General features: G+C 38.0%; 1 protein-coding gene across 2 annotated transcripts; it reads left to right on the top strand.

The window, feature by feature from the left end:
* The first annotated feature begins 1,706 nt into the window (after positions 1-1,706).
* On the top strand, positions 1,707-24,718 carry pik3cd (phosphatidylinositol-4,5-bisphosphate 3-kinase, catalytic subunit delta). Of its 2 annotated transcripts, none has more exons than XM_038305904.1 (23): positions 1,707-1,896; positions 2,571-2,739; positions 3,364-3,592; positions 4,685-4,911; positions 5,195-5,371; positions 8,012-8,167; positions 9,105-9,191; positions 10,799-11,020; positions 16,710-16,806; positions 17,131-17,261; positions 17,440-17,490; positions 17,593-17,760; positions 18,692-18,813; positions 18,907-19,050; positions 19,147-19,246; positions 19,330-19,493; positions 19,840-19,949; positions 20,647-20,725; positions 20,816-20,983; positions 23,372-23,495; positions 23,875-24,020; positions 24,118-24,250; positions 24,573-24,718. In XM_038305904.1, exons 2-23 carry the CDS (start codon positions 2,605-2,607, stop codon positions 24,708-24,710), a joined length of 3,108 nt encoding a protein of 1,035 aa, XP_038161832.1. In that variant the 5' UTR covers positions 1,707-1,896; positions 2,571-2,604; the 3' UTR covers positions 24,711-24,718. The 2 variants fall into 2 exon arrangements, with proteins under 2 accessions (XP_038161832.1, XP_038161831.1); XM_038305903.1 differs by having other exon boundaries at positions 9,102-9,191.

Here is a 24,718-nt window from a genome sequence, read left to right as displayed (position 1 = left end):
TGCACTGAAAACATACACTGCAAAAAAATTAGCAATTCAACTGAAATAACTATTTTATCCTTGATTTGAGGAGTTAGGTTAGACAATTTTCCAATAGAATAAGAGTATTTACATTTAGAAAAACTCCATTAACTTATTTTAAATACGTTCTTACATTTCTAAAATCTAATTATGTTATTTTTAAGGCCATAAATACTACTTCTTTTAATAGCTCGTCTTAGTTACCTGCTCAAATTAAGGGCAGGTACACTTTTTTTTAAGAACCTTTACTCTTTAGATCAGTTTTTGCAGTGTAATGCTAAATCAATTTCTTATGACGATTATGCGCTGACAGAAAAGATTGTAAAGGTTTGTCCCTTAATGACCAGTAAAATCAGGGGTACAACTTTGGCTTTGAGGCTCACTTATATACTCAAAGAGACACTTTTGCAACAGCTGCTACAAAATAAAATTCCTCAAGAGCAATTAGAAAGATTTTATAAATATTGAAAGCCTAGGAAATCAAATCTAGATTTTCCATTTTTAAATTTTAAAAGAAAAAAAATACAATTTAATCTTAAAAACAGAAAAGTAATAATTGGTTTGTACAATGCAATGCAAGATCTACTAAAGAAATAAAAGAAAACCGATGGTTAGCCCCTCTAGAAAATATCAAGAATATAGTTAAAGCTAAACAAATATATACTTTCAAACGAGGGTGTAACTTTGTGATGAAAGTTAGTGGGGACACATTAAGAGAGATGGCTGATGGACCTACAGTTACTTGACACAAACGCTTTCATTAGGGTTTTGTATCTTCCAAAATTGAGCTCAAACATTATTTATCGAATGCTTTCCTATTGTTGAGAACACAAAAAAAACCAAATACACTGATATTTATATTTATAGGTATTTAGACATTAATGTATATTTAAAAAAAGGATTAATAACAGCCCATTCAGATGCCAACAGCAATATATTGTGCCTCCCTAGTATGCACACAATTTCAGTTTCATTCATCCATCCAGAAAAATGTGGATTGAATGGACGTTTTCCCTTTCAGCTACATCAGTGATTATTCTCCTTCAAAAGCAGCAAAATCAAATTTAGAAATGTATCCCACTTCTTGCCGAGAGCCAAAATCTATTGAAATTATTGGTGGGGACATGTCCCCAACAGTCCTTCAGAAAGCTACGCCTGTGCTTTCAAATGCCTTGTAGAAGTAATATTTTGTTGGTATGGATACTTTATGCAGACTTTGTATAAAAAAAAAATATACAGAACCCTTTCCTATTGCCTTAATACATAAAATATTTTACTTAGTGCCTTTGGAGTCACACTGAAGGGGCCAAAGGGACACATGTTACAGATGCTGTACAAAATAATGCCCTATTTTTTTTTTTTTTTCTTCTTCTTGTTTTTTTTTTTTTTTTTTTGTTATGTGTATATGTTTGTTGTAGTTTCTTTTTTATATGACCCCCACCTTTTAAAATTCGTATAAACCACTGAAGGCAGCAGAAGAAAATCTCGTTCTTCTTCTTCTTCTTCTTCTTCTTATTATTATTATTTTATTTATATTTTTTGTTTTTTATAAACCCGTACATGTTAATTGATGGTAAACTAATGGCGGTTATCTTTAAATGTGAGGAGGAAGAGTAGGAGGTGTCTGTTATGAGGACGGTCCCTTGGCCCCGCCGCTCGGCGCGCGCTGCGCAGCAGCGTCACCGCATGAATGACAGCGCGTCGCTTCGAGGCAGGGAGACACTTCATCGCAGGAGCTGCCGGGAGGGGAAACCGCTCACAGTCCGGGCCGAGCAGGTGGATTTGTGCTTTGGATCCGACAGCAGGATGCTCCAGCTTCCATGTTAGCAGCAATGAGACCATGAGGAGGTGACCGGGGCTGTGCGGCGCTGACAGGCAAGTGTGTGCGCCAACAGGTTGGCAAAGCCTTTCGCCATCACGTCAACTAGATGCGAGTTGTTGAACGTGTAACTATCAGCTTCTCCTTTCACGTTTTATTACAAACAATAGCTATATTCTCTCTAAATGTGTTCTTATCGGATGAGAGTTTAGAAGCGTTTTATAAAGGCAGCTTTGAGCTCTGACAGCACAGGTTTCCTCTTATGAAAATAAACAGGGTAATTTACTGCAAAGGCAAACCGTCAAACTGGGTTCAGTAGGTTTGTGGGAAGCAGAAGCAGATTTCAAAACTGCTTCTAGTTTTTGGTTTAATTCAGTTGAACTGAAGTTTCTTTGTTGTGTGTCCTCACCTTATTTGACCTCACCATATTTCTCTGGTAAAACTCAGAGAGGCATTTACTAAACATGTGGAGCTGTGACATTAACCTGCACATTAAAAAAAGGGGTTATTTTAACCAAGAAAGTGTTTTTTTAATGATTCTGATCAGATTGAGCACAATGCATAGATGAACCCCTTTGCTGTCATCTTTTATGGTCACTCATTGATTTTAAACATGCCCTCCTCCAGATGAGCTGACAGAGGTTCTGGTTTAGTACACTTATGTTAATCTTGGACCTGTATTAACCCCAGCGTCTGCTTCCTCTAACTGGGTTTGTGTTCCGGCCAGCAGCAGGGGAGCTGACGGTAAATGAGAGGCCGTCACCATGCCCCCGGGGAAGTATGGGACGCAGGAGGAGTGGGACAAGGAGGGGGAACAGGACATGGATTTCCTGCTGCCTACCGGGATCTTCCTCAAATTCCCTGTGTCACAAAATGACACCATCAGAAACATCAAGAAAGTAGGTCTCCCAACACTCGAGTTCAGCTTTTCTTTCAAACTACTGATGTATTCTCACCATAAAACAGTTTCTGTTTAAGCGCACATTGCGCATGTATCATAAGATATCTCTGTATTATCAGTAGGCTTTAATTAATTGACTGCAGATATGCTCTGTGGCTCAGATGACCACACAGCCTCAAAATAGCTGTTTAATGTCGCTCATATTACGTTGCTTTAAAGTAATTTGTTGGCTTAAGATTCCCTTCAAACATGAAATAATAAAATAATAATAAAAGATAATAAAAACTAACCCAGGTTCCAAAATTACTCACTGGATTTCATTCGGCCATTAGAGAAGGGGGCTGCAGAAAAGCTTCCAGAGCAAACATGGCCGGCTCACAGATCTGCTGTGAAGTGTAAGTGTGCCAACAGTTCTGCCACTTCATGCTGTTTGATTCGTCTGCGTTAGGTAATGATTCTCTTGGAAGATTAAATCCCTCCCTGATCTGTGCAGTTTTCACAGAAGTACCATAGTAGCAGTTCTGTTTGGATGTTGTTGTTTTTTTTTGTCTCTAAAGAGAGAGATCTGAGCTTTGTGTGTGTGTGTGTGTGTGTGTGTGTGTGTGTGTTGTTGTTGTTGCAGATGGTTTGGAAAAACGCCAGTCGCGAGGCCCTGTTCTGTGCACTGGGTGATCCCGATCTGTACGTCTTCACCTGCATCAACCAGACGGCAGAGCGGGAGGAGCTGGAGGAAGAGTCGAGGCGCATCAGTGACGTTCGGCCTTTCATGCGTGTTCTGAGGCTGGTGGCGAGGGAGGGGGACCGGAGCGAGAAGCTCACCAATGCCCAGATCAGTCTGCTGATTGGCAAGGGTAGGCTGCACCCATCTCTGATCCAACACTGTGGTTCTGCTCTGGGAACGATTCTCATTGGAAGCATGAGGTTCTGTTAAAGGGTTACTGTTGTCAATACCTTTATTCAATATGATGATGGATTCTTTTTGCACTCGCAAATTGGATTGTCTGAATTCCTGGTTGTAAATCTAAGAAGAAAACCCTTTGATCCTAGCAGAATGGATCAGAACAGCTGTGAGTTCACAATCTAACAGGGCTGCTACAGATATAAATGACTGATTTTTTATATCTATTTGGCGATATAGACTTGAAATCTTATCTCTATATTTTTTGGCATTTAACATTATAGTAATAAAAGTGACAAAAAAAATTAGGCAGCGTCTCACTAAAGCCCCACAAACATAAACTCTGCTATTAAATCAGGCCCATTTTTAAACAGGCATCTTCAGGATACCACTTACATAAGACTGTAATAACATCAACCATCAGACATTTGATCAACAAATTCCACACTGTAACTGTTTTAATCTTTTTATTGTTTTGACATTACTGATGCTATTATGTAACTGTCATTGGAGAAAAGTAGAATTAACAATCCCAGTGATACTGCCATCATTAATCTGAACTCAGGGTCATGATAGATCAAAATTACAGTATTACCATGAAAAGACATTTTTATGTTAATGATAAAGAGTTAGTTTATTAGCGTTTCTAATGGTCTGAGTTCAAATTAGACCAGTGGATTGTGTTCTATGTCCTTTTTTCTTTAAAACCTTTTTTAAATCTTTTTAAAGCCTTGAGTGCTTGGCTGCATTTTTGGGAAAAATCAGAATAATTAGTTGCATCTGCAAAAAGAAGAAACTTATTTGTTTCTTTCTTTATTAAATAGGAGAAATAAGAAGCTCAAAAACCCTTTAGCAGACCTGCTTAAATACTTTTAAGCAGCGCCACAGAAAAGACATACTTAGCTAAATATACTGTGAATCAGTTTTCAGACATTTTTAGTAAGGGTTGAACTCAAGTTAATGTTCTCCTGTTTAAAAGTAGCCGTTTATCTCCTTAATTGAATCCAGAGCCATTTTTCTAAGGCTTTTTTTGGTGAACATTCAGGTCTGCACGAGTTTGAAGCTCAGAAGAACCATGAGGTGGACGAGTTTCGAACCAAGATGCGCACGTTTTGCGAAGAGAAGGCCGTGGAGCGGCAAAATTTACCCTGGCAGCGGTGGATGGAGTACAGCTTTCCGTGTGAGCTGGAGCCATCACCGGCAGCCAGCGGGAGCGCAAAGTCGAAGCACAGCAAGAAGCTCTTCATCAACATCAAGTTTGAGTCAAGCGATGTGAGTTGTTCTGCTGTGTTACTGGGTTATGAGTCAAACAGTTGACATGTGTTTTTTTGCTTTTGCAGAGTGCAGTCACTTTGATTGGAAAAAAAAAAAAAAACATTGGTTCCATCTTGAGTAGATTTATTGTGGAGGATGGTTATAAGCATTAATAAGAAACTTTGGAAATCCCCCACCCACCTCATTAACCCAACCTTCAACACATCTTGTAAAAAAACAAACTCCACTTTCCATACAGGTGCCACCTAAATTAGTTGTATCTTTTGCATGGCTCTTTCAGGAAAGCTTCATGCTGCAGCAGGACTGCCAGGACCTCCCTGTGGCGCTGATGAAAAGCGCGCTGAAAAAGAAGGCCACAGTTTTCCGTTCTGTGCGGCAGGAACCTGAGGATTACACCCTGCAGGTCAATGGGAGATGGGAGTTCATCTACGGGAGCCACCCGCTGTGCCAGTTCAAGGTGAGACACTACAGATAACCCACCTAGACACTCTCATTTACAACATGAAGCTCAAATTATATTCACTTTGAAAACCAAACGCCACATTCACTTATTATATGTAATATATTGTAATTAGAAATACTAAAACTTTTGATGTCTTTGTAAATATTCCTTTAAGCTGTTTGGAAAACCCTTTACTTGAGATAGGAATATTATGGAGCCATTTTAGGTTATCTGAGGGTGGATGTAACACCAAGGCTTTTCCAGACGGATATTCATATGAAATGAATCCATTATTTGCTCTTTCAGCTTTCAGCATGATTGAAACTCTGAAAAGAGATGTCGGCTCTGGCCGTGAGAACGCATTCAGGTGCCAAACTGTATGCTGCTGCTGCAAAAAAAAAAAATTAAAAAGCTCAAGTTTCTGTTTCTGTTTAAATAATATGGCAGACGTTTTGAATAGACATGCACCAATCAGTCAGCCACGTGTTCCTCTATCAGTTCTTATTGGTGCAAAAATCCCATTTTATTTTCTGCTCATTAAATGTGTTAAAAACCAAGAACTCTCACAGCTTTTCCATCTAAAAAATCAGAGAGAGACAAATGTTTTGATGAGGGATGAAATCTGGTATTTAATTCACTTTCAGAATTATTACCTCAATTTAAAATTCTCTGTTATATGTGATCGCCCTTAGAGAACAAATTGTCTTCAGCGAATAGAAAAGAAAACCTACAGTCTGTATTGACCAGAAGAAGGATGATCAGGGCATTTCTGACACAATACTGGGATATATTCTGATAAATATCCATCATATAGTCAGCTTTTATTTCCCTGGATCAAACTTCATCCTATTGGACGGTTCACCTAATTTAGTTCTGTCATGTTTCGTTATTTTAAAAACTCAAAATATATTTTGAAAGGTTTATTAATGGTTTAAGCGTAACCTATGTTTTTTTTGCTCTGCTTGTTACTATCATTTTGTAAAGATCTATCTTATCTTTTATGGGCTTTTTATAGATTTGGGGGTTTTTTTTGCAATCTTTTTCCATTAATCAGCTTTAACCTTAGAATTTTACCAGTAAGAGATAAGGGATACCATTAACACAGCAAAACTATTAGATTTATGGATAACAGCTTCGCCGTCAGATAAGTTAATGAGGATAAACGCCACCAACTCTGCTGCAGCTTCTCCCAAACCTTCTGTCATTCAGATAACTTTCTAATTTCATGAGATATTATTTACTAATCAGAAAAAAAAAAACAATACACTCCTGACCTGTCAAGCACAGAAAGTGAAGTGTCAGTGTTGTTCAGCAATTAAACTTTTTCTGATTTTCTAATTCCGATTTCAACTTATTCTATTTCTTTTCTGGTGATCCGTGGCACAAACAAAGCAAAAAAATGTACCATCAATTTGAGCTAGAAGATATTCCAACTGAAAAAGGAAGAATTTATGAGTGAGTCGTCTAGCTGTGAGAAAGTTGTCGGTGCAATTCCAGTGGTCTTTCTTGTCACTGTCCGCTTAGCCAGGGACCTTAACCCCAAGGTGACCACTGATCTGGGAATATGTGTAGACATGCTGAGAGAGCAGCTGGGTGAAATTGTCTGCAGTGTAACGGAGGGAAAAAAGGTTAATCTGTTTAGCAAAGATCTTATTACAATAAAAAAAGAAAGGTACAATGGATTCTAAGCTGTTGCTTGATGGTATTACAGTGCAACTAATGGGAAAATCTAGTTATAAGAAATTTGGAGAAAAAGTGAATGTTTTCGTATTTCATTGAACAATGAAAAGGGAATTGGTTTATTCCATTTACTGGTTGAATTCTAGTTTGTTTTTTGTTTTCCTTGTTTCTTTTAGTGTCTCAGTTTACAATCACTCTAAAGAACCGTTTCTTTTTTGGGCCCAAATTCATTCAGACCCAATCTAGCATTTTTGATTTGTTCCTACGCTCTCCAGCCTTCTGGACCTGCTGCAGAGAGGCGCTTTGCACAGATGTCACAGTAATTTCTCCAACAGGCTCCCTCTCTCCATGGAGAAATCTCTTACAGAGCTGCCAGAAACCTCCTATCATTTATGTCCTTCTTCTGCAGGGATGTAGCAGAATTGAACTTGTGTAAATCGAAAAATAAATCAAAAATGCAAAAAAACTTCACAATGAAATGGTTTCAGTTCAGACTTGCAGTCTGGGTTTCAGTAAAAAAAAAACTTACTTTTTACTTAGCTCTGGAAAAGGTAACTGAAAGTATTTTTTTTTTTTGACCCGCCTTGTCTGCTATTTGTTAGCTTGGAAACGGTGCAGGTGGTCGGACAAACAGCCGTGGTGTCTGTCACATCAGAAGCGGGTTGAGTGGAGGTTTTTTTTGGTGGCAGGAGTCTCCCCTGTTGATTTTGAAACCCCAGCTACCTGCTGGAGTGACTCATATCTGTCCGGCAGCTCTGCAGAGAGGAACTGCTTCCATCCACACATAATGAGATTTTCACTGCATTAACTTGCAGCAAATAAATGGCCTTCAGGAGTTGAACCAGTGCTATCAGGACGCTGGGAAATATCTGTAGCTGAGCTAACTGGTTGCTTTAATAGTAAACAAAAAGAAAGAAAAAAGAAACAAAAGTAAAAAAAAAAAAAAACTCTTGTCTTTTTTGTTTGTTTCTGCAGTACATTTTCTCATTTATGAGGAACGGTCAAAACCCGCAGCTTACCATGGTGCACCACTCCACAATCAGCAAATACCAGGAGGATCAAGGCAGAGTGGGCAGTCAGATATACAAAACCCGCTCCCTGTCCAGACCTCCCCCTCTGCCCCTGAAGAAGGTATGAAGTCGTCGGCCATTAACCTGCCAATGCTTTCTGTTTCCCATCAGTTAATCCTAAACCAGCTTGTGGACTTTAGCATGCTTAGAGCTGCTGTGTAATACTATGATAGTCGGCTTCTTTAAGGCTCCTAGGAAAAGTTCTGAACTTTTTCAGCTTGTTGTTTCATTTTATTAAAGCCCCCCCAAAAGAAGATAGATTCAGGTTCATTAGAACTACAAAAATAATTAACAGATAAAGAAAGTTCTTAAAGCTGATGAAGACATTTAATGAACCAGTAATTAAAAATATGGATACTTGGAAGTTAGAAACTTCATTTTTTAAGTTGGTGGTTTTGTTCCAACCTAACCTTAAAATCCAATATGGCTTCATTCTGAGCAATGGCTGCAAAAGCATTTCTGCTAATGTGTTTCATTGAAACTTTTGGCAAAAATTCTGCTAAGTGTTGTAATCAAAACAAATGTTGGACTTCCATTAACAGGCCTTTTTACCCTCAGACAACAACCTCCTCCAAGTAAAGAATGCTTTGCAGCTGTAAAGCTGTATATAGCTCATATAGTGGCCTCCTTTCACCTCATGTTAACAAGACTTAAGCTATAAAGCAATAGTCAGAGTCTTTATTTTTAAACTCTAGTCCTCCTCGCTGCTTCACTTTCACCTTGTGAATCATTTAAGCATCATTTCAGACATACATCCTAGGCAGCTTTTTGTAGAGTTTTTGTTCACTTGTATGTCTTTTCAGAAAGCTCCAGTGGTTTCATGCTTGCCTGCTTTTGAAAAATTAAGCTGTGTGTTGTTACTTCTTGAACAAACAGGAAACTGCACTAAGAGCTTCAGGACTTACACTACACCGAAAGCAGCGAATGCAAATTTGTTTTCAGCTAAGAGAAAAACTTTTTTGTTTTTTTTCGCTGTCTCTTATTCTCTCCTGCAGCAGAACACGTCCTCCCTCTGGTCCATAAATGAGCCCTTTTACATCCACCTTCTGCAAGGTAGCAGAGTCAACGCAGATGAGGGAATGAAGGTTGGTGTGGTTTTGCGTAGGTTTTCTCTCACTTTGCTGCTCAATGAAATGTGGCGTTGGCTTGTTTACCAATATGTCAATTTCAGTTGTAGGAGCAGTCAGGTTAACATGTAAATGACAAAAAGAGGGGGGGTGATCACATGTCCAAACCGCACATTTCCCATAATTCATCAAGGCGGTTGGTTAAAACTTCAAAACAGGAAGTGGGGAGGGCCTATCTGGCTTTTTATGTCTCACTCTGAGGCCTAGATTCTAAGAAAAAAGGCGGGCTTCGTGCTCTTTCCCCTTCTCTTGCTTTCAGATGCACTTCTTTTTTTGGTTGTTTGTTGCATGCGTTTTGTTACCCTCTACATTTCGGTCCTTGACCTGATCTGTATGTTTGCAGGCTGCAAATATATTGTCGAGAAAGTGAGTTTCGTATCTCATGGCTAAGTTACCATATTATCAAACTTTGGGTCTATTTTGTAACTGAAACACGGAGGCACTTAATTTTTTGGGGGGGTTATTTTTTTTATAATCTCAGTTTGGGATAGAATATCTTAAAGGGGTCATAGAATGATTATATAGGGTATTTGGTGCTGGTCCTTAAGGTCTCTGAATAGGGTGTGAAACATTGGTTGGGCTGAAAATGGCATATTTGCTGTTGTATGAGCCCTAATACAAGCCTGGTTAAACGCCCTAGAATGAAACAACAGGTTTTCTTCCATTTATGGTATGCTGATGAATATTTAGATGAGCTGTGCTCTGATTGGTTGGTTTACAGTGAGCGAAGCTGCTGAGCAAAGACACGTCATAGCAACAAGCACTCACTCACTGAAACATCAAATTGATGATATGGTAGGGTGACCAGACGTCTTCTTTTTCCCGGACATGTCCTACTTTTCAAACCTAAACAAATGTACGGCGGATATTTCAAAATCGTCCAGGATTTTGGTCGACTATGGTGCAATCGCACCGGAGACTTCCGATGTCTTTTACCGGCCCCCAGCCCCCCTCCTCCGGCTGAGGATGGGCGGCTAATGGCTCTCTGCTGAGGTCCGGTCCGGTCAGCGGTACAGCAGTCGACACTTCATACCCCCCCTCCCTTGGGCCATTTAACCAGTGGGCTAGCCTGTATGTCAATTTCGGGGCGTGACAAAAGTACAGGCCAGAAACAAATAAGGCATCATCCCCGAATTGACATCAATTCGGTGCTCCGTTTGAATTCGCCCGTTTTATGGTGGAAGGTTAGAATTGTGAGATCTGCAGAGAAAGGAGGTGTCGATGGGGTTTGAACTTCTCTGTACGTCCATTTCACCCACTGAACTATCCTTTAATGTTTGATATTTAATTGTGAGTCGTTACACTTTGGACTTGCTTCCTTGACTCAATTTGAGAGCCATGGTAACCTGTTTACATTAAAGCTGTAGACCCCTTGACTCATAATGCAAATGACACCGGAAACTCTGAATCATCTCTATCCTATTCTGTGAATCTTTAAAAAAAAAACAAAAAAAAAACAACCCCCCTTATGCAACTCCTAAACACTTCAGCTTCTAAACCACCAGTGGAGGCCTTATTTAAATCACCCCATAATGTGTAAATGTGTGTGTTTTGCTTCAACACAGCTGGTGGTGCAGGCCGGTCTCTTCCACGGCAGTGAGCTCCTCTGTAAGATGATGACGAGCACTGAGGTCACGGTGTGCTCAGAGCCCCTGTGGGACCAGAGGCTGGAGTTCGACATAAACGTGTCTGACCTGCCCCGGATGAGCCGCCTGTGCTTTGCGCTCTACGCCGTCATCGAGAAGGCAAAGAAACCCCGGGGCACCAAAAAGAAGAACAAGAAAGCGGTAAGTTTGGGGCTGGAACAGGTGGGTTTAGGAGGTCTGATGCTTAGCAGGTACAAAGAGCTCTGTATCCTCCGCTGTGTTTGGTGTGTTGAGTAGGGGTGTGCTCTGTGGGAGTGTTTTCCTGCTGCATCTGGTTGTGCAAGTGTGTTCAGTGGCAAGGCTGCGGTTAGCAATTCATCCGCTTTAGCTCTTTTATCTGCACATTAGTCCAAGGAAGGAAGGAATTCTAAATACATCCTCACAGTTGACAGACACACGTGTCAAGTTGTGTTATTTATTTCTTGCAAAATGCTAAAGCATATTTGTTGCAAACACTAGATTCTGAGATGACGACACACAATTGTTTTTTTGTTTTGTTTTTTTAACCTTTTAAATCAGTAAGGATTTTTCATTGACAATCAGGGTTGTCACGATACTAAACTTTTCAACTCGATACCGATACTAAGGAAAATATTCGATACTCGATACCATTTTCGATACCACAAGGATAAAAACAAAGACTCCAAAATTCTACAGAAATATTTTCATTAATAAATAAAATGCAATAAATACAATAAACAATACGAACAATATTTTGAGGTTGTATGCTGTGCACAATATTAAGCAAACTTGATAAAAAACATATAAAATGAAGTGTTCCTTCCTTGGCTATGCTTTGCACACATAACAATGACACTAGCCAAACCGGTTAAGAAACAAAAATAATTCTCAGCAGCTGCACCTCTTACAAAAAAAAAAGTCTGAAACTGAAAAGTGCACAGAATTATTCAATCACAAAGTGTTCAGAAAGTGCATTGTCCTCTATTCTGCACTTTAGATGAATGACTGCTTAGGTGCCACTGGTGGTGGCACTGTATTGATACTTTTTAAAACGAGTATTGTATTCAGATACAACATTTCAGTATCGATACTTTTTTGAGTATCGATACTTTTGACAACCCTATTGACAATAAACAATTTCACATAGAATGTCACTTAGGAGTCTAAGATGAACAATTATCTTTTAAAAACATTCTCCCTCCTGAGCAGCACATCTCTGCAGCTCCTCCAGAGCTTCCAAGAGCCTCTCAATTTTCTTTGTAGAAATCTTGAAAAACATTTATCCTCTTTTATTTTACTTCCCAATTATTGATTGATTTGTATTGCGGTCTATCACATACAGTTTTTTAATTAACTACATTGAAGTTTGTGGTTGAAACAGGGAAAAATGCTTTAATGAATAAATGAATAAACTGGTAGATGTTAATTTGATTGAAAATCGCTTTCTACCTTGCAAGTATGGCTCACCACGTGCAGTACCAGTTAGCAACTTGAGGTGCAATGCCTTACCAAGGGGAACATGATGTCTGGGTGGGGGGAGGTTTGCATTTAACCTTTCAATTTCCAAACCACTATCCTAGAAAGTCTGATCTAGAAACAAAGTTCAATTCAATTTTAAATAATTTTTCAAGCCAGTTTAGAGCCAAAATGTTACACGCAAAGAGACAAGACATTAAAAACTACAAATATTTTGAAAAAAAGGATACAAAGGTTAGAGCTGTTCATGCTTTTACCAAATATGGTCATACCAGTGAAGAACAGAGGGTGATATTTAGTATCCAATGAGCTTGAACACCTATGATTAAAACTATTTTGGAAAATTAAAATTGTTTCTCAAAGATTTATTCAAATCAAAGTGAAAAAAAAGACAGTCATAAGGATTGGCAGCTTAAAACTAACTTCTTTTTTATTAAATATTGTCAATGAAAAAAAAAACATAATCGACAAAATATTCTGTATGAAATAATTTTCAAATTTATGATTGCAAAACAAATTTAAAGACTAGTAATTAAAGAAAAAATGTGATCTTTAAAATAACATAAAACATGATAACATAAAAGTAATTTTATGTAAAAATCTAAAAATAAAAGCAAACATTAAGGACATTTTTATCAGATTTAAAAAGGGTCATGATTCCCCTGTCTCTAAAAAACTCCAAGCATTTAGCATGAATAAGATATGACTCAGAAAATATCAAAGTGAAAACGTGGACTACTGTACTTAATACCTCCTCGCACAAACAGTACCACCATGAGGTGCTAGCTCTCTGTGTGTAGGATGGTGTCACTTTTGTGTGAGGACACACGGAGGTGTTTCATTGAAGAGGAGCACACTAACTGGAATTAAATCTCTGATAAAAAGGGATTCAAAATGTTGTTTTCAAATACTCAAGCCAAACGGACTACCTGCATGAAGACCTCTACCTTGACTCCACCTTCTTGTTATTTAGAAAAAGCACTTTCCCATCTTAATTTAGATATCTCAGAAAGTGAAAGGTGTTTTCCTCTGTCCATTTTTTACAGTGATATTTTCTGCCCCCACCCTGTGAAACCAGCGTGAAAGATAAAGAAGTTTTTTTACGCCCACTCAGTGAACAAATTCCCCTTTTTTCTGCAGTTGTGGTCTGAACATTTTTTGTTATGACATCGCTGCAGGAGCTGTGGGCAGAATGTTTGGGTGCACCTCCCTGAACAAGTTGCCCAGGTGTGGTTCCAGGCCATGGAGGCCACTTCCTCTTTCTGAGTTACTTCTCTCTTCTGATGTACGGAAGAGAAGTCCTGCAGCCAGACAGCAGAGCGGCAGCCGGAAGCTGGGCTATTTTAGCTTGTTTGTTTGTGCCTCTGTTTTCGTCTGCCTGCATCTCGACTCAGATTTTTCATTTTTTTGGTTGCTTAGAAAATGATGAAATAAGAAAAGTTGTTATTCTGCTGCCTGCCAGGAACTTTATTTTTATGCAACACGACAGAAATATTAGCCAGAGTCTTTTTTTTTTGTGTGTGTTTTTTTTTTTTGGTGAGGAACATGTTAATGAAGGAAACCTATTAATGGATCGACAAACTAAGAGAAATTATTTAGCCCCTGATGGATTTCTCCATTTGTCAGTTCATCTAAAAAAATGTATATCAACGGTTATGTGAACTTCTTAAACGGCCAGTGTTTACAATAGGATTAGATTATTTTTAAACTGTAAAAAAATGAACTATCTAAAGCAACTTCACTTCATGTGAAAACGTAATTTCCTCTTAAATCTGACAGCTGTCCTCGTCTTTAACAAGATGCATAAAGTCTTTAGCATCACTATTGAAGAGTATGGTTTTATTTATTTTTTTATTCTGACACTTGTATCTGTCCTTGTTCTGCATATCAACCAGATTAGCTCTGATTTTGTTTAGGCCGGTCTCGGATCTTTTGTGATCTCCTGGATGAGACCTTCATGTTATTAGTAGGGCTTGGCAATTAATTGCATTTGCACTATAACTGCATTTTCACAAAACACAATTCTCAAATCGCAGAGGCACTGATTTTTAATCACAATATATTTATCATGAGAAAGACACAAAATTTCTCCCTGCAGCCCTTTAGATGGTGGCAAAATGCTTTAAGTTGGTTTGTCGGCAAATAGAAAAGTAGAGAAAATTGCAGCAAGCACGCAGATCCATGTATGCAAGTCGAAGTAAACACTTGTTCACTCGATGAGGCATCTACAAGCTTGGGGTTAGTGCAAAGAAAAATCGAAATAAAATTGCAATTTGGTTACAAATAATTGCATGCAATTATTGGAATTTCGATTTTTGGCAAATACGTTCAGCCCTAGTTACTAGGAGTAATTTTAGTCTGCCTGACAATGCTGGATATGCTAACTACAATTCCTTATTTCCTCAGTTTGTAAATGTAGTCTGTGGTTCTCTGGAATTTTAAACACATAGAAAAGACTGAGTGACCTTTTCCAGACTGATATTTATATCATTGACTCAATCAATCAAAATTTATTTAAGACACAAAAATGGTCCATAGTGAAATGAAAGAAAAGGAAACACATACAAATAAATAAAAGCCTCTAAAGGTCACAGAGCTTGATAATTTACACTCAGTCATCAATAAATGGTGATGTCAGTGATTCCAAAATCTCAATGTAAATCTGAATGTCCTCAGTGCAGGTTTTACTACAATGGCAACTATGCCATTACATGACACAGAATATCTATACATATGAGGACCTGTGGGTCCACCAACACTTGCAAACAGGCGGCTACAGTAGCACTGCTTTATCTAGGTAGTTTTGTGCAGTAGCCTCATCACTGTAGGCTACATGAAGTTTGTGCATGCTGCCTCTTCTGTATTGTTGCCATAGATTTGTACATTGGAATACAGAAGACTTTAAAAGAAGGTACTTTAGTTGTGGGTGAACACATATAAAATTTTCTGACCAGCATGTTACTTTATTCATACATCGTACAACACTGCCTGACAGATCATCATTTATGTGGCGTCCCAAAGATTTAACCTCATTACATATCTTCGGAACAGCACAATAGAAGAGGAATATAGGATTTATCTGATGTTTATTTTCCTTGCTTCTAACAACCATGATGTTGCTCTTCTTGGGATTATACACTATGTTAATGCTGGATGTGTAAAATAGATGTTAAAGAGGTAAACAAGGACTTTTATTCTCCTCTGTTTCTTTAAAAGGAAGGGGGTGCATTATGTATTGGTTTTTGTTTATTTGTTTTTTGTAATACTGCCTCCTGTAATCAGAAATTTGTTAAATTTAATTGATTTCTTGGATTAATAAATCAGGCTGGAATTAAGCTCCAATAATATTGTTAATCACAGTAAAATACTGATATAACAATGGGACCAATTAATGTTTAACATGGGGGGAGGTTGGTTTGGATAAGATGTTCCCACTGACGGACTGCGAAAACGATCTACAAATAAGGCAAGGCAAGGCAAGGCAAGGCAGATTTATTTGTATAGCACATTTCAGCAACAGGGCAATTCAAAGTGCTTTACATAAAATCAGTTAAAAGATAAATAAAACACAGAAGAAACAGTTCAAAATAAAAACAAAATAAAACACAAGAATAAAAATTACAGTGCAGTATAAGAGATTAAACAGTAAAGAAATGAACGTCATTTAGAGAAATGACGTTCGAAAGGTCTTTAGCATTGATTTAAAAGAACTGAGAGTAGCAGCGGGCCTGCATGTTTCTGGGAGTTTATTCCAGATGTGAGGACCATAGAAACTGAAAGCTGCTTCCCCCTGTTTAGTTCTGACCCTAGGAACAGAAAGTAAACCTGTCCCAGATGACCTTAGAGGTCTGGGGGGGTTATAGTGTACTAGCAGGTCAGAAATGTATTTTGGCCCTAAACAAATAAGTAAAACATGTCTTAAATTAACTGTATTTACCATAATCTGAACAGGTAAAAAATATGATCTGCCAGTGGAAGGAGTATTTTAACTCTTAAAATAAGCTAATTAGATCATACGCACTCAAAAGAAAGAGTACGCAATCGTTTGTTTTTTTTTTCTTTTTTCAGAAGTAAATTGTCTTGTTCAATTGGCAAAGTGTGTCTCTTACCTCCTCAATTCACAACAAAAGGCACTCATTTTAAGATAAAGGTGACTTATTTAGATGTTTTGTTGCAGTGTACAATTATCTTTATGAAAAGGCTTCTGTGTTTAAGGTAACTTTGTTTGAGCTCAAAATTTAAGCAATAAAGCAAAAAAGGAACAAATATGTAGAGAACAATTTTCCCTAAAAAGGTTTTATTAAAAAGAAAAAAAAACAAGATTTGAATACTGCTTGGTTTTTGCAGTTTGTTTTAACAGTGAAATCCAACCACCACTGCTGCTCTTTTCCAGGACTGTCCCATTGCCTGGGTGAACACCATGGTGTTTGACTACAAGGACCAGCTGAAGACCGGGGAGTTCCTCTTATCCATGTGGCCATCTGTACCAGGTACTTCCTGCCTAATCTTGCATTTCCGTCTCACTAAAAACGGCCTGACGTGTTCACAGCATCTTTTGCAAACACCTGGGTAAGAAATGATACCATCAGAAATACCCAGCGTGGGGAGTAGTAGAAACTGAACCACACATATTGATTCACACACCTTCGCTGGCTGGATGCAGCTGTTGATTGTTTGTCTCAGAAGCATGTTAGTAAAGTAAAGCTGTTTAATATGTATTCAACCCTTTTTATGTTAAAGCTAAAATAGAAAAATTGTAACGTCACCTCAATCAGAGCTCAGAAATATTTATTTTATATTTTCTTTCACCACAGATGACAAAAGTGACCTGTTGAACCCAATGGGAACAGTCGAGAAGAACCCCAATGTAGACAGCGCTGCTGGGCTCCTCATTCGCTTCCCAAACATCCGGCCTCACCCGCTCTATTACCCTCCACTTGACAAGGTATCTTATCCTTAATCTATATGTACAACCTTAACCTTTTCTAAATACATTTTCTCAGAATAAAATAATAAATAAAAAAAATATAATTGAAATTAAACTCTTGAAAATAAATATTTAAGTAAAAACGATACTCTTGTAAATAACTTGTTAAAATCTTTTTTTCCCTTACCTTTTTCAGATTATCAATCCAGAAAGGAATGGCGAAACAGTTTTCCCCCCTAAAGATGAGGTAAGATAATAAAATCAGAAAGCGTTTCTAAAACCTGAACACAGCGTTTCTTACTGAAGACTGATTTTCATGTTTTTTGTTGTTTTTTTTCTCGTTTTTTAGTACTTAAGACTAAAAGAAATTATGGACAACAAAAATTACACTGAGTTTTTTGAGGATGAGAAAGAGCTCATGTGGAAGCTGCGTGCAGAGGTCCGTGACTATTTCCCCGAGTGCCTGTCCAAGCTGCTCCTCATCACGAAGTGGAACAAGCGCGAGGACGTAGTTCAGGTATGGAGATAATTAGCTGAGTTTTTGAATTGAGCTTTTTGGTCTTTCAGCTCATAGTTCACACATACTGCATTACTTGAAACGTCATGTTCCCCTCTCTTTCCCATTATGAGGATAAGCAGAAAAACACCTTTGGCAAATATTGTTTATTATGGCTTTTAGTTTCAAATTAACCAGAATATCTTGTTCTTTTATTTATTTTTTTGGCATCGAAGACTTCTAAGAAAAATGCCCTTTTTTAACACATATATTTTTGTTTTGCTTTTAGATTTGTTATACATAAATGTAAGCTTTGCCATTTTCTTTCACATGTTTATCATCTTAGATGTAATATTTAGGATTTTATAAAACAAGAGGTAAACGTTTTCCTATTTCTGAAGCAGACTTATATATATTTCTTGCACGTAGATCTAACTGAAAGCAAAATCCAACAATCAAGCAGCCAAATTTCTTAATGGGCCAATTTTAAGTTAATCGGTTGAACACTGAAAAATCAGACTTTTTTTTACTTATTAAATGAATCAAAATTACTAAATCCTGTGAATATCGCTCAATAAAACTTAAAACAGTTGTACATTTTCAGATAAGCTGTTTCTTAAAATCTATGAATTTATGAAGGGTCTGATCAAAATGAGCGACACATACGTAAATGCGGATGATCTTGGATTTCCCATAAGAATCCAAAAATGCAGCATCTGTGAAGGAACCTGTGGTACATGTTACGTACTTGTCTTTCACTTCTAAAAAGGGGGAATCAGATCTCATAGAAAACCAGAAACTGGTGTTTGCCCGGAATATACGGTTTGAAGTATTATTGAGATTCAAAAATCCAATTAGTAGCAGTTTATTAGTAAAGTCAGAGTAAGGATCAGAATGCCTATCCTGTGGTGGTCCTAATTGAAATTAAAAAGGTTCATTTTGTTTTTGTTAGATGGTGGGTTTACTGAAAAGCTGGCCTGAACTTCCTGCCATTCATGCCTTGGAGCTGTTGGACTACAGCTTTCCGGACCCAGCAGTACGGTCCTTCACCATCAGATGCCTCAAGAAGCTAAGGTACATAAAGAATTTGTCTTCCAAGGGGAAAGAAAGCCTTTAAATGCATATTTTTGCAGATCAGCACAAGTTAAATTCTCTTTCCTTCCACAGCGATGATGAGCTGTTACAGTATTTGATCCAGCTGGTCCAGGTGCTGAAATATGAGTCCTACCTGGACTGTGATCTCGCCACCTTCCTGCTGGAAAGGGCGCTGTCCAACAGGAGGATAGGACACTTTCTGTTTTGGCATCTTAAGTGAGAAACAATTTGAACTAATGACAGCATTTTAAAATCAATTTCATGTGCTCAACCTTTTTTTTTTTCTTTCTGACATTTCTGGATTTGTTGTAGATCTGAGATCCATGTGGCATCGGTGAGTTTACGTTTTGGTCTGATTCTGGAAGCATACTGCAGGGGAAACATCCACCACATCAAGCTTTTATCCAAACAGGTAACAGCCTTGTTTATTATTTCCGTGTTTTGATTCTATAATAAATGCGTTTGCTGCTCTAAAGCTCAACTTGTTCCATACAGAACGAGGCTCTGGGTAAAATGAAGGCCCTGAGCGACATCGTCAAGACGGCCCAGAAAATGACCGTGGACGACTTGAAGCTGTGCATCAGACAGGAGTCATACATGGAGGCGCTGTCTGACCTGCTGTCGCCGCTCAACCCCAGCGTCATCCTGTTTGCGATCTGGTTAGCATTATACACAGAAACAGCAGATTTTGTCCAATGACAATATTTTTTTGTCTCTCTTTTTATAAATCGAACAGAAACAAACCCAAAATGTAACATTAATTCACATCAGGCAATGCTTTCCCTTTTGTTAACTCTTTCTAAAATCCTAAGATTTTTGTTTTTTTATTCTTGATTTTATCATTTCTACAGCATTATTGTTATATTTGACTAGAAATATTAATTAGATATTGAAAGTAACAACTTTAACTTTAAAATTGAAACAAGAAAAAAGAATCTGAAATTTGCGTACCATGAGATCTCTTTAAACGGTGAGATGTTTCATAATAGTTAAATTTTTTCACAGTGCTGATAAGTGTCGATTTATGGACTCGAAGATGAAGCCTCTCTGGCTAATGTACAAGAACCCTTTGGAACAAGCAGACATGGTGGGCATCATCTTCAAAAGTGGAGACGGTGAGAAACACAACAAACCAACATAAAAACCTCAAACCTTGTTGCAAAAGAACGAAAACTCATTTAGGTTAAGCAGAAGGTACTAATTAAATGTCTGCTATATCATGTCCAACCTTTGAATATGTTTAGTTCTGAATTTGATGTCACAGTTTATAACTTGGAAAATAAAGCAATAAAAAAACAAATTACATTACTTACATTAAACGTTTCTAAACTTTATAATGATACAACCAGAAGCGTTATGATCTTTTTATATTGACTTAATGTGGCAGACAGCAGTGCAGAATTGCAGACTGGAAGGAAAATGCTTGTTGTTTTTAAGAATTTTAACCCAAACAAATCTGAGCAGTGTGCTGTTCATTTGAGTTTAGATGCCCCATTATCATTGGTACCATTTAATGAAATCCAGTGCAAATGATGGCAAATAGAATAAATAAAGACAAACCCTAAATAATCTGTGGGAGCTAAATATAGATGCAGAATTAACAGTTCTATCCATACAGAGATTACAATGGGCTGCCTATTCTAATGATTCCTATTCTAATGGTCATCAACTTTGTCCCTTTCTTTTCACAGTTATGTCCTACTTTGTGTTGGTTTGGCTTCCAGTTTTAATATGGCTAAAATGTGTAGCATTCTTTTCCCTGTTAGTTTTAGAATAAGGTTTATTTTTCCCACTTTTATTTTATTTTACTAGATCTGCGGCAGGACATGTTAACCCTGCAGATGATCCGACTCATGGAGAATCTCTGGAAGAAAGAGAATCTGGATCTCAGGTGGGATCAAATTATCTTCTTGTTTTTGATTATTTCAAAACAAAAAAAAGGCTTTGACAAAATCCCACTGACTGAAACATGGACTTTCAGGATGATCCCGTACAGCTGCCTGTCCACCGGAAACAAAACGGGACTCATCGAGATAGTGAAGAACTCCGACACGATTGCCAACATCCAGAGGAACAGCAGCAACAGCGCGGCCACTGCTGCCTTTAACAAGGATGCCTTGCTGAATTGGCTGAAATCCAAGAACCCAGGGTGAGTCGTTTCAACTTTAACCCAAAAACAACGATCTAAATACTATTTCTAAACTAAGCAGAAACAGTATTATTCTATCTGGAAGTCATAATTTCCATTTATTCCAAAAATTACTCAGCTGGTGCCTTTCGTTTGCCCTGAAGGATTAATTGAAGTGTCTCAGAAACCCCTCAGGATCAGTTGGTTTGCTTTATTTTAACTATGCTAATTTTTTACCAAAAAGTGGCCCCAGTTCAACAAAAGGACATTCCAAGTGTTCCCAGTAGAAACCCGTCATTTATTTCACATGATGAAAATCTCAAAAAAGCTCATCAGCTGTAGCGTGTTCACTACAACTTAAAGAGGCAGGCGCAGTATTATCCTTTTTGGATGTCTTCATCATTTAAAACTAGACGAGTGATTAAAAATGTAAATGTTTTCAAAAAACATTTTTAAAAAATTTATTTCAGCACAAAGAAACACTAATATGATTTACTGTGAGCTGATTTACAGCTGAGTGAAATTTGCCATAAATGTCCTCCTCATAAAATATGTTTGACGGTTGCCTTGTTTTATTTAATGTGTTGATCTAATATTAACATCAATCAGACCAAATCTTGTGCACTTTTATTTTTCTCATGATGAATTTCTGTTTTAATTACCTTTATTTGCTGCAGCACTGGAACATTACAGCATCTCAAATATAAGAAGAAATAAATGCATCAAACTAAAATACTAAATCAAAAAAAATAAATATATAAAAATCCTCAAAGAAATATAAAATCAAATAATCAGATCTTTAAGAGTTCAAGCATAGAAACCAACATGTGTTGCTACATCAGAGAGTTTCCTTGTTACACACAGCGGCAAATGAATATGTACATTTTTAGCCGTAATTGGATTATTTTTTACTCTGATTACTGACAATATGAAACAGCTGCTCTGAATTTTAATGCCTTCTCCTTCTGAAAATTGCCCCGAAAGTCTGGTTTCTCCTCATTGAATCTGTGTGGGGTTGAAAAGGAACATCGGATTCAGATTCAGTGGTTTATTTATTGGTAGGGATAAAAAAACAGAGAACCAATTTAAGCAGATTTACACACACACACACACACACATACACACACACACACACACACACACACAGATACTGTAGCCTGCCGCATCATTTTTTCACTTCACTTTTTGGGGTGTCTTTGAATTGTGCCCTCTGTAGGTTGATCATTTTCATTTCCATCAAATGATGTGGCATCCTTTTGTTCCTAACACATCACTTAGTCCATATCAGTATAAATAAACAGCATGATTTTTTAGCTTCAGCACATACAGGTCCCAGTTAATGGCCATTTACATTTTTGGGGGAAAATGTCAGGTTAGCCAAAACAAAAGTTCATATGTATGACTATTAATTGGTTTTTCGTAATTTCGTTTTTTTTAATCTTTTTTGAAATGATACATTGAACCAATAGCTGGAACCAGAGCTGATCTAGGTGTCTATAGAAAGACTCTGGAACGTGAAGAGTGTCTTGTTTTGATCACTATGATTGTTTCATTATAGCAACACAGTAACAAAGAATGCTGGCCATCAATTTGCTTGTCTAACACACACACACACCCCCACCCCCTCCTTCCTCCAAACAGTTCTTGGGCTAACCAAAGCAGACAAAGTTCTCATAGCTGCTCTGTCAGGAAATCTTTCAGTTCTTATAACCCGTAGTGAGGTTTCCATCTTTGCTTGTACTTCCCAGTTTCAATTCTGCTTTCTGGCTCTCAACGCCAATTAATGAAATATCTTTGCCTGACTAAAATATTCAATTCATGTCATTGACCTCTGAGTAGCTGCTGCGGTTGTGCTGGGGGATGCAGTGTGTGGATTTGTGCTGATCCTGTGTGGTCTGTGCTGCTGATTTCCTGAGCTGGACTTTTAGTACTGCAGCAGGATGGGACAAAGTGTGCATGCAACTCCTGGAACAATAAACTAGAGTAGATTTTTATTTGGTGCCAGACCGTCTGAAGGTCTCATATTCTCTAAAAGCTCCTTGAGGAAAGAGGACTGTTGCACGAAATGAAAAAAGGCTTTGTACGTCACTTGGCAGCACAGGCCAAGCTGACAAAACAGAAAGGTAATATTTTTGAAATGCTGCAGAGCCTAAAGCAGTGCAGGAAAAATTAGTAAAAGCTTAACACAGTGGACCCCATGCATGTCTAGACTGAAAGGATGTGACGGTCAATCATTAATCTGCCATAGGATCTCCTCTGTGAATATTTCCTGCCATATGCAACAGCAGGAAAAAATTGGCAGCCTCAGGGCTGTCTGTGTGTTTATAAATGATGATTAGGAAATGTGCTGTAAGAATGAAAAATGCTAAAGCTATGCTTCCTTGTTTTTCTTACTTTATGTTCCATCAGGGACAAACTTGATCAGGCAATAGAGGAATTCACGCTCTCCTGTGCTGGCTACTGTGTAGCTACTTACGTGCTGGGGATCGGTGACCGCCACAACGACAACATCATGATCCGGGAAACTGGACAGGTTCGGTTCAAAATATTCACATTCAATAATAGGATTTTTCTTTTTTTCTTTGCATATTCTACAAGAACAGAGACAGTTGTTATTTTACTGAAGGTGGAAAAAAAATTGACTTTCCAAGTGTGAAATATTGCAGAGTAGTAGCCACACCCGCTTCAATTTCCCTACAGCTACACAAAACTTATGAGAAAAAAGTTCTGCTCCATGATGAGTCAAACCAGGGCTGCAGAAACAGAATGACTGATTTTTTCTGTCACTTAATCCTAATAAGCACAATGAAAAGCCTAGCTACCTACAGTAGGTGGGACTTCAAAGTAAGACGTTCATTTGGTTCTTTGCATCATAGATTTTTCTAACAAACGCACTTATCTTTGATGCTTAGCTGTTTCACATTGATTTCGGACACTTCCTGGGAAACTTCAAGAGGAAACTTGGGATCAACAGGGAGCGTGTGCCTTTTATCCTGACCTACGACTTTGTCCATGTGATCCAGCAAGGAAAGACGAACAACAGTGAGAAGTTTGAAAGGTATAACGATGTATGATACATTGGTATTGGGTGTTTGGGGGGAATGGGTTGGATGCTTAAAGCTGATGCCTACTTCCATATCTTTTTTTTTGGTCAGGTTTAGGGAATATTGTGAGCAGGCCTACAAGATCCTGTGTCGAAATGGGACGCTGTTTGTCAACTTATTTGCAATGATGAAGGCAGCGGGGCTTCCTGAGCTCACCTCCTCCAAAGATATCCAGTATTTAAAGGTACTAAACGTCAATCATTTGGCAAGAGACAGTGTTAGATTCAGAGTGATATCCTTCACCAAAAATATCAAAGTTTTTCCCATGTGTCAGATATATGCAACTCCTGCTGTTTGAAACCCTTCCAGCAGGTCTTCCCTTCTATCTGGTCTCATCACTGTAATTTCATTCCACTGGTTCCACAAAGTCTTTGAACCTGGCTTTTAATGACAGAAGAAGCAGATATATTTCTTTGTGTTTTATCCACCGTAATGTCGCTGCTTACATTAATGATGAAAATCGTGTTAATGGTGGATTTTTTTTTTTTGGTTCTTGCTTTCAACAGGATTCCTTGGCTCTGGGTAAATCCGAGGACGAAGCGCTGAAGAGTTTCAAGGTGAAGTTCAACGAAGCTTTGCGTGAGAGCTGGAAGACGAAAGTCAACTGGATGATGCACTCATTGGCCAAAGATAACAGACCATAAAGAGCACT

The sequence above is a fragment of the Cyprinodon tularosa genome, unplaced genomic scaffold (genome assembly GCF_016077235.1).
Source record: "Cyprinodon tularosa strain WSP-4 unplaced genomic scaffold, ASM1607723v1 ctg57, whole genome shotgun sequence".
In the NCBI taxonomy this organism is placed as follows: Eukaryota; Metazoa; Chordata; class Actinopteri; order Cyprinodontiformes; family Cyprinodontidae; genus Cyprinodon; species Cyprinodon tularosa.
This window is presented reverse-complemented; position numbering and strand designations above follow the sequence as displayed.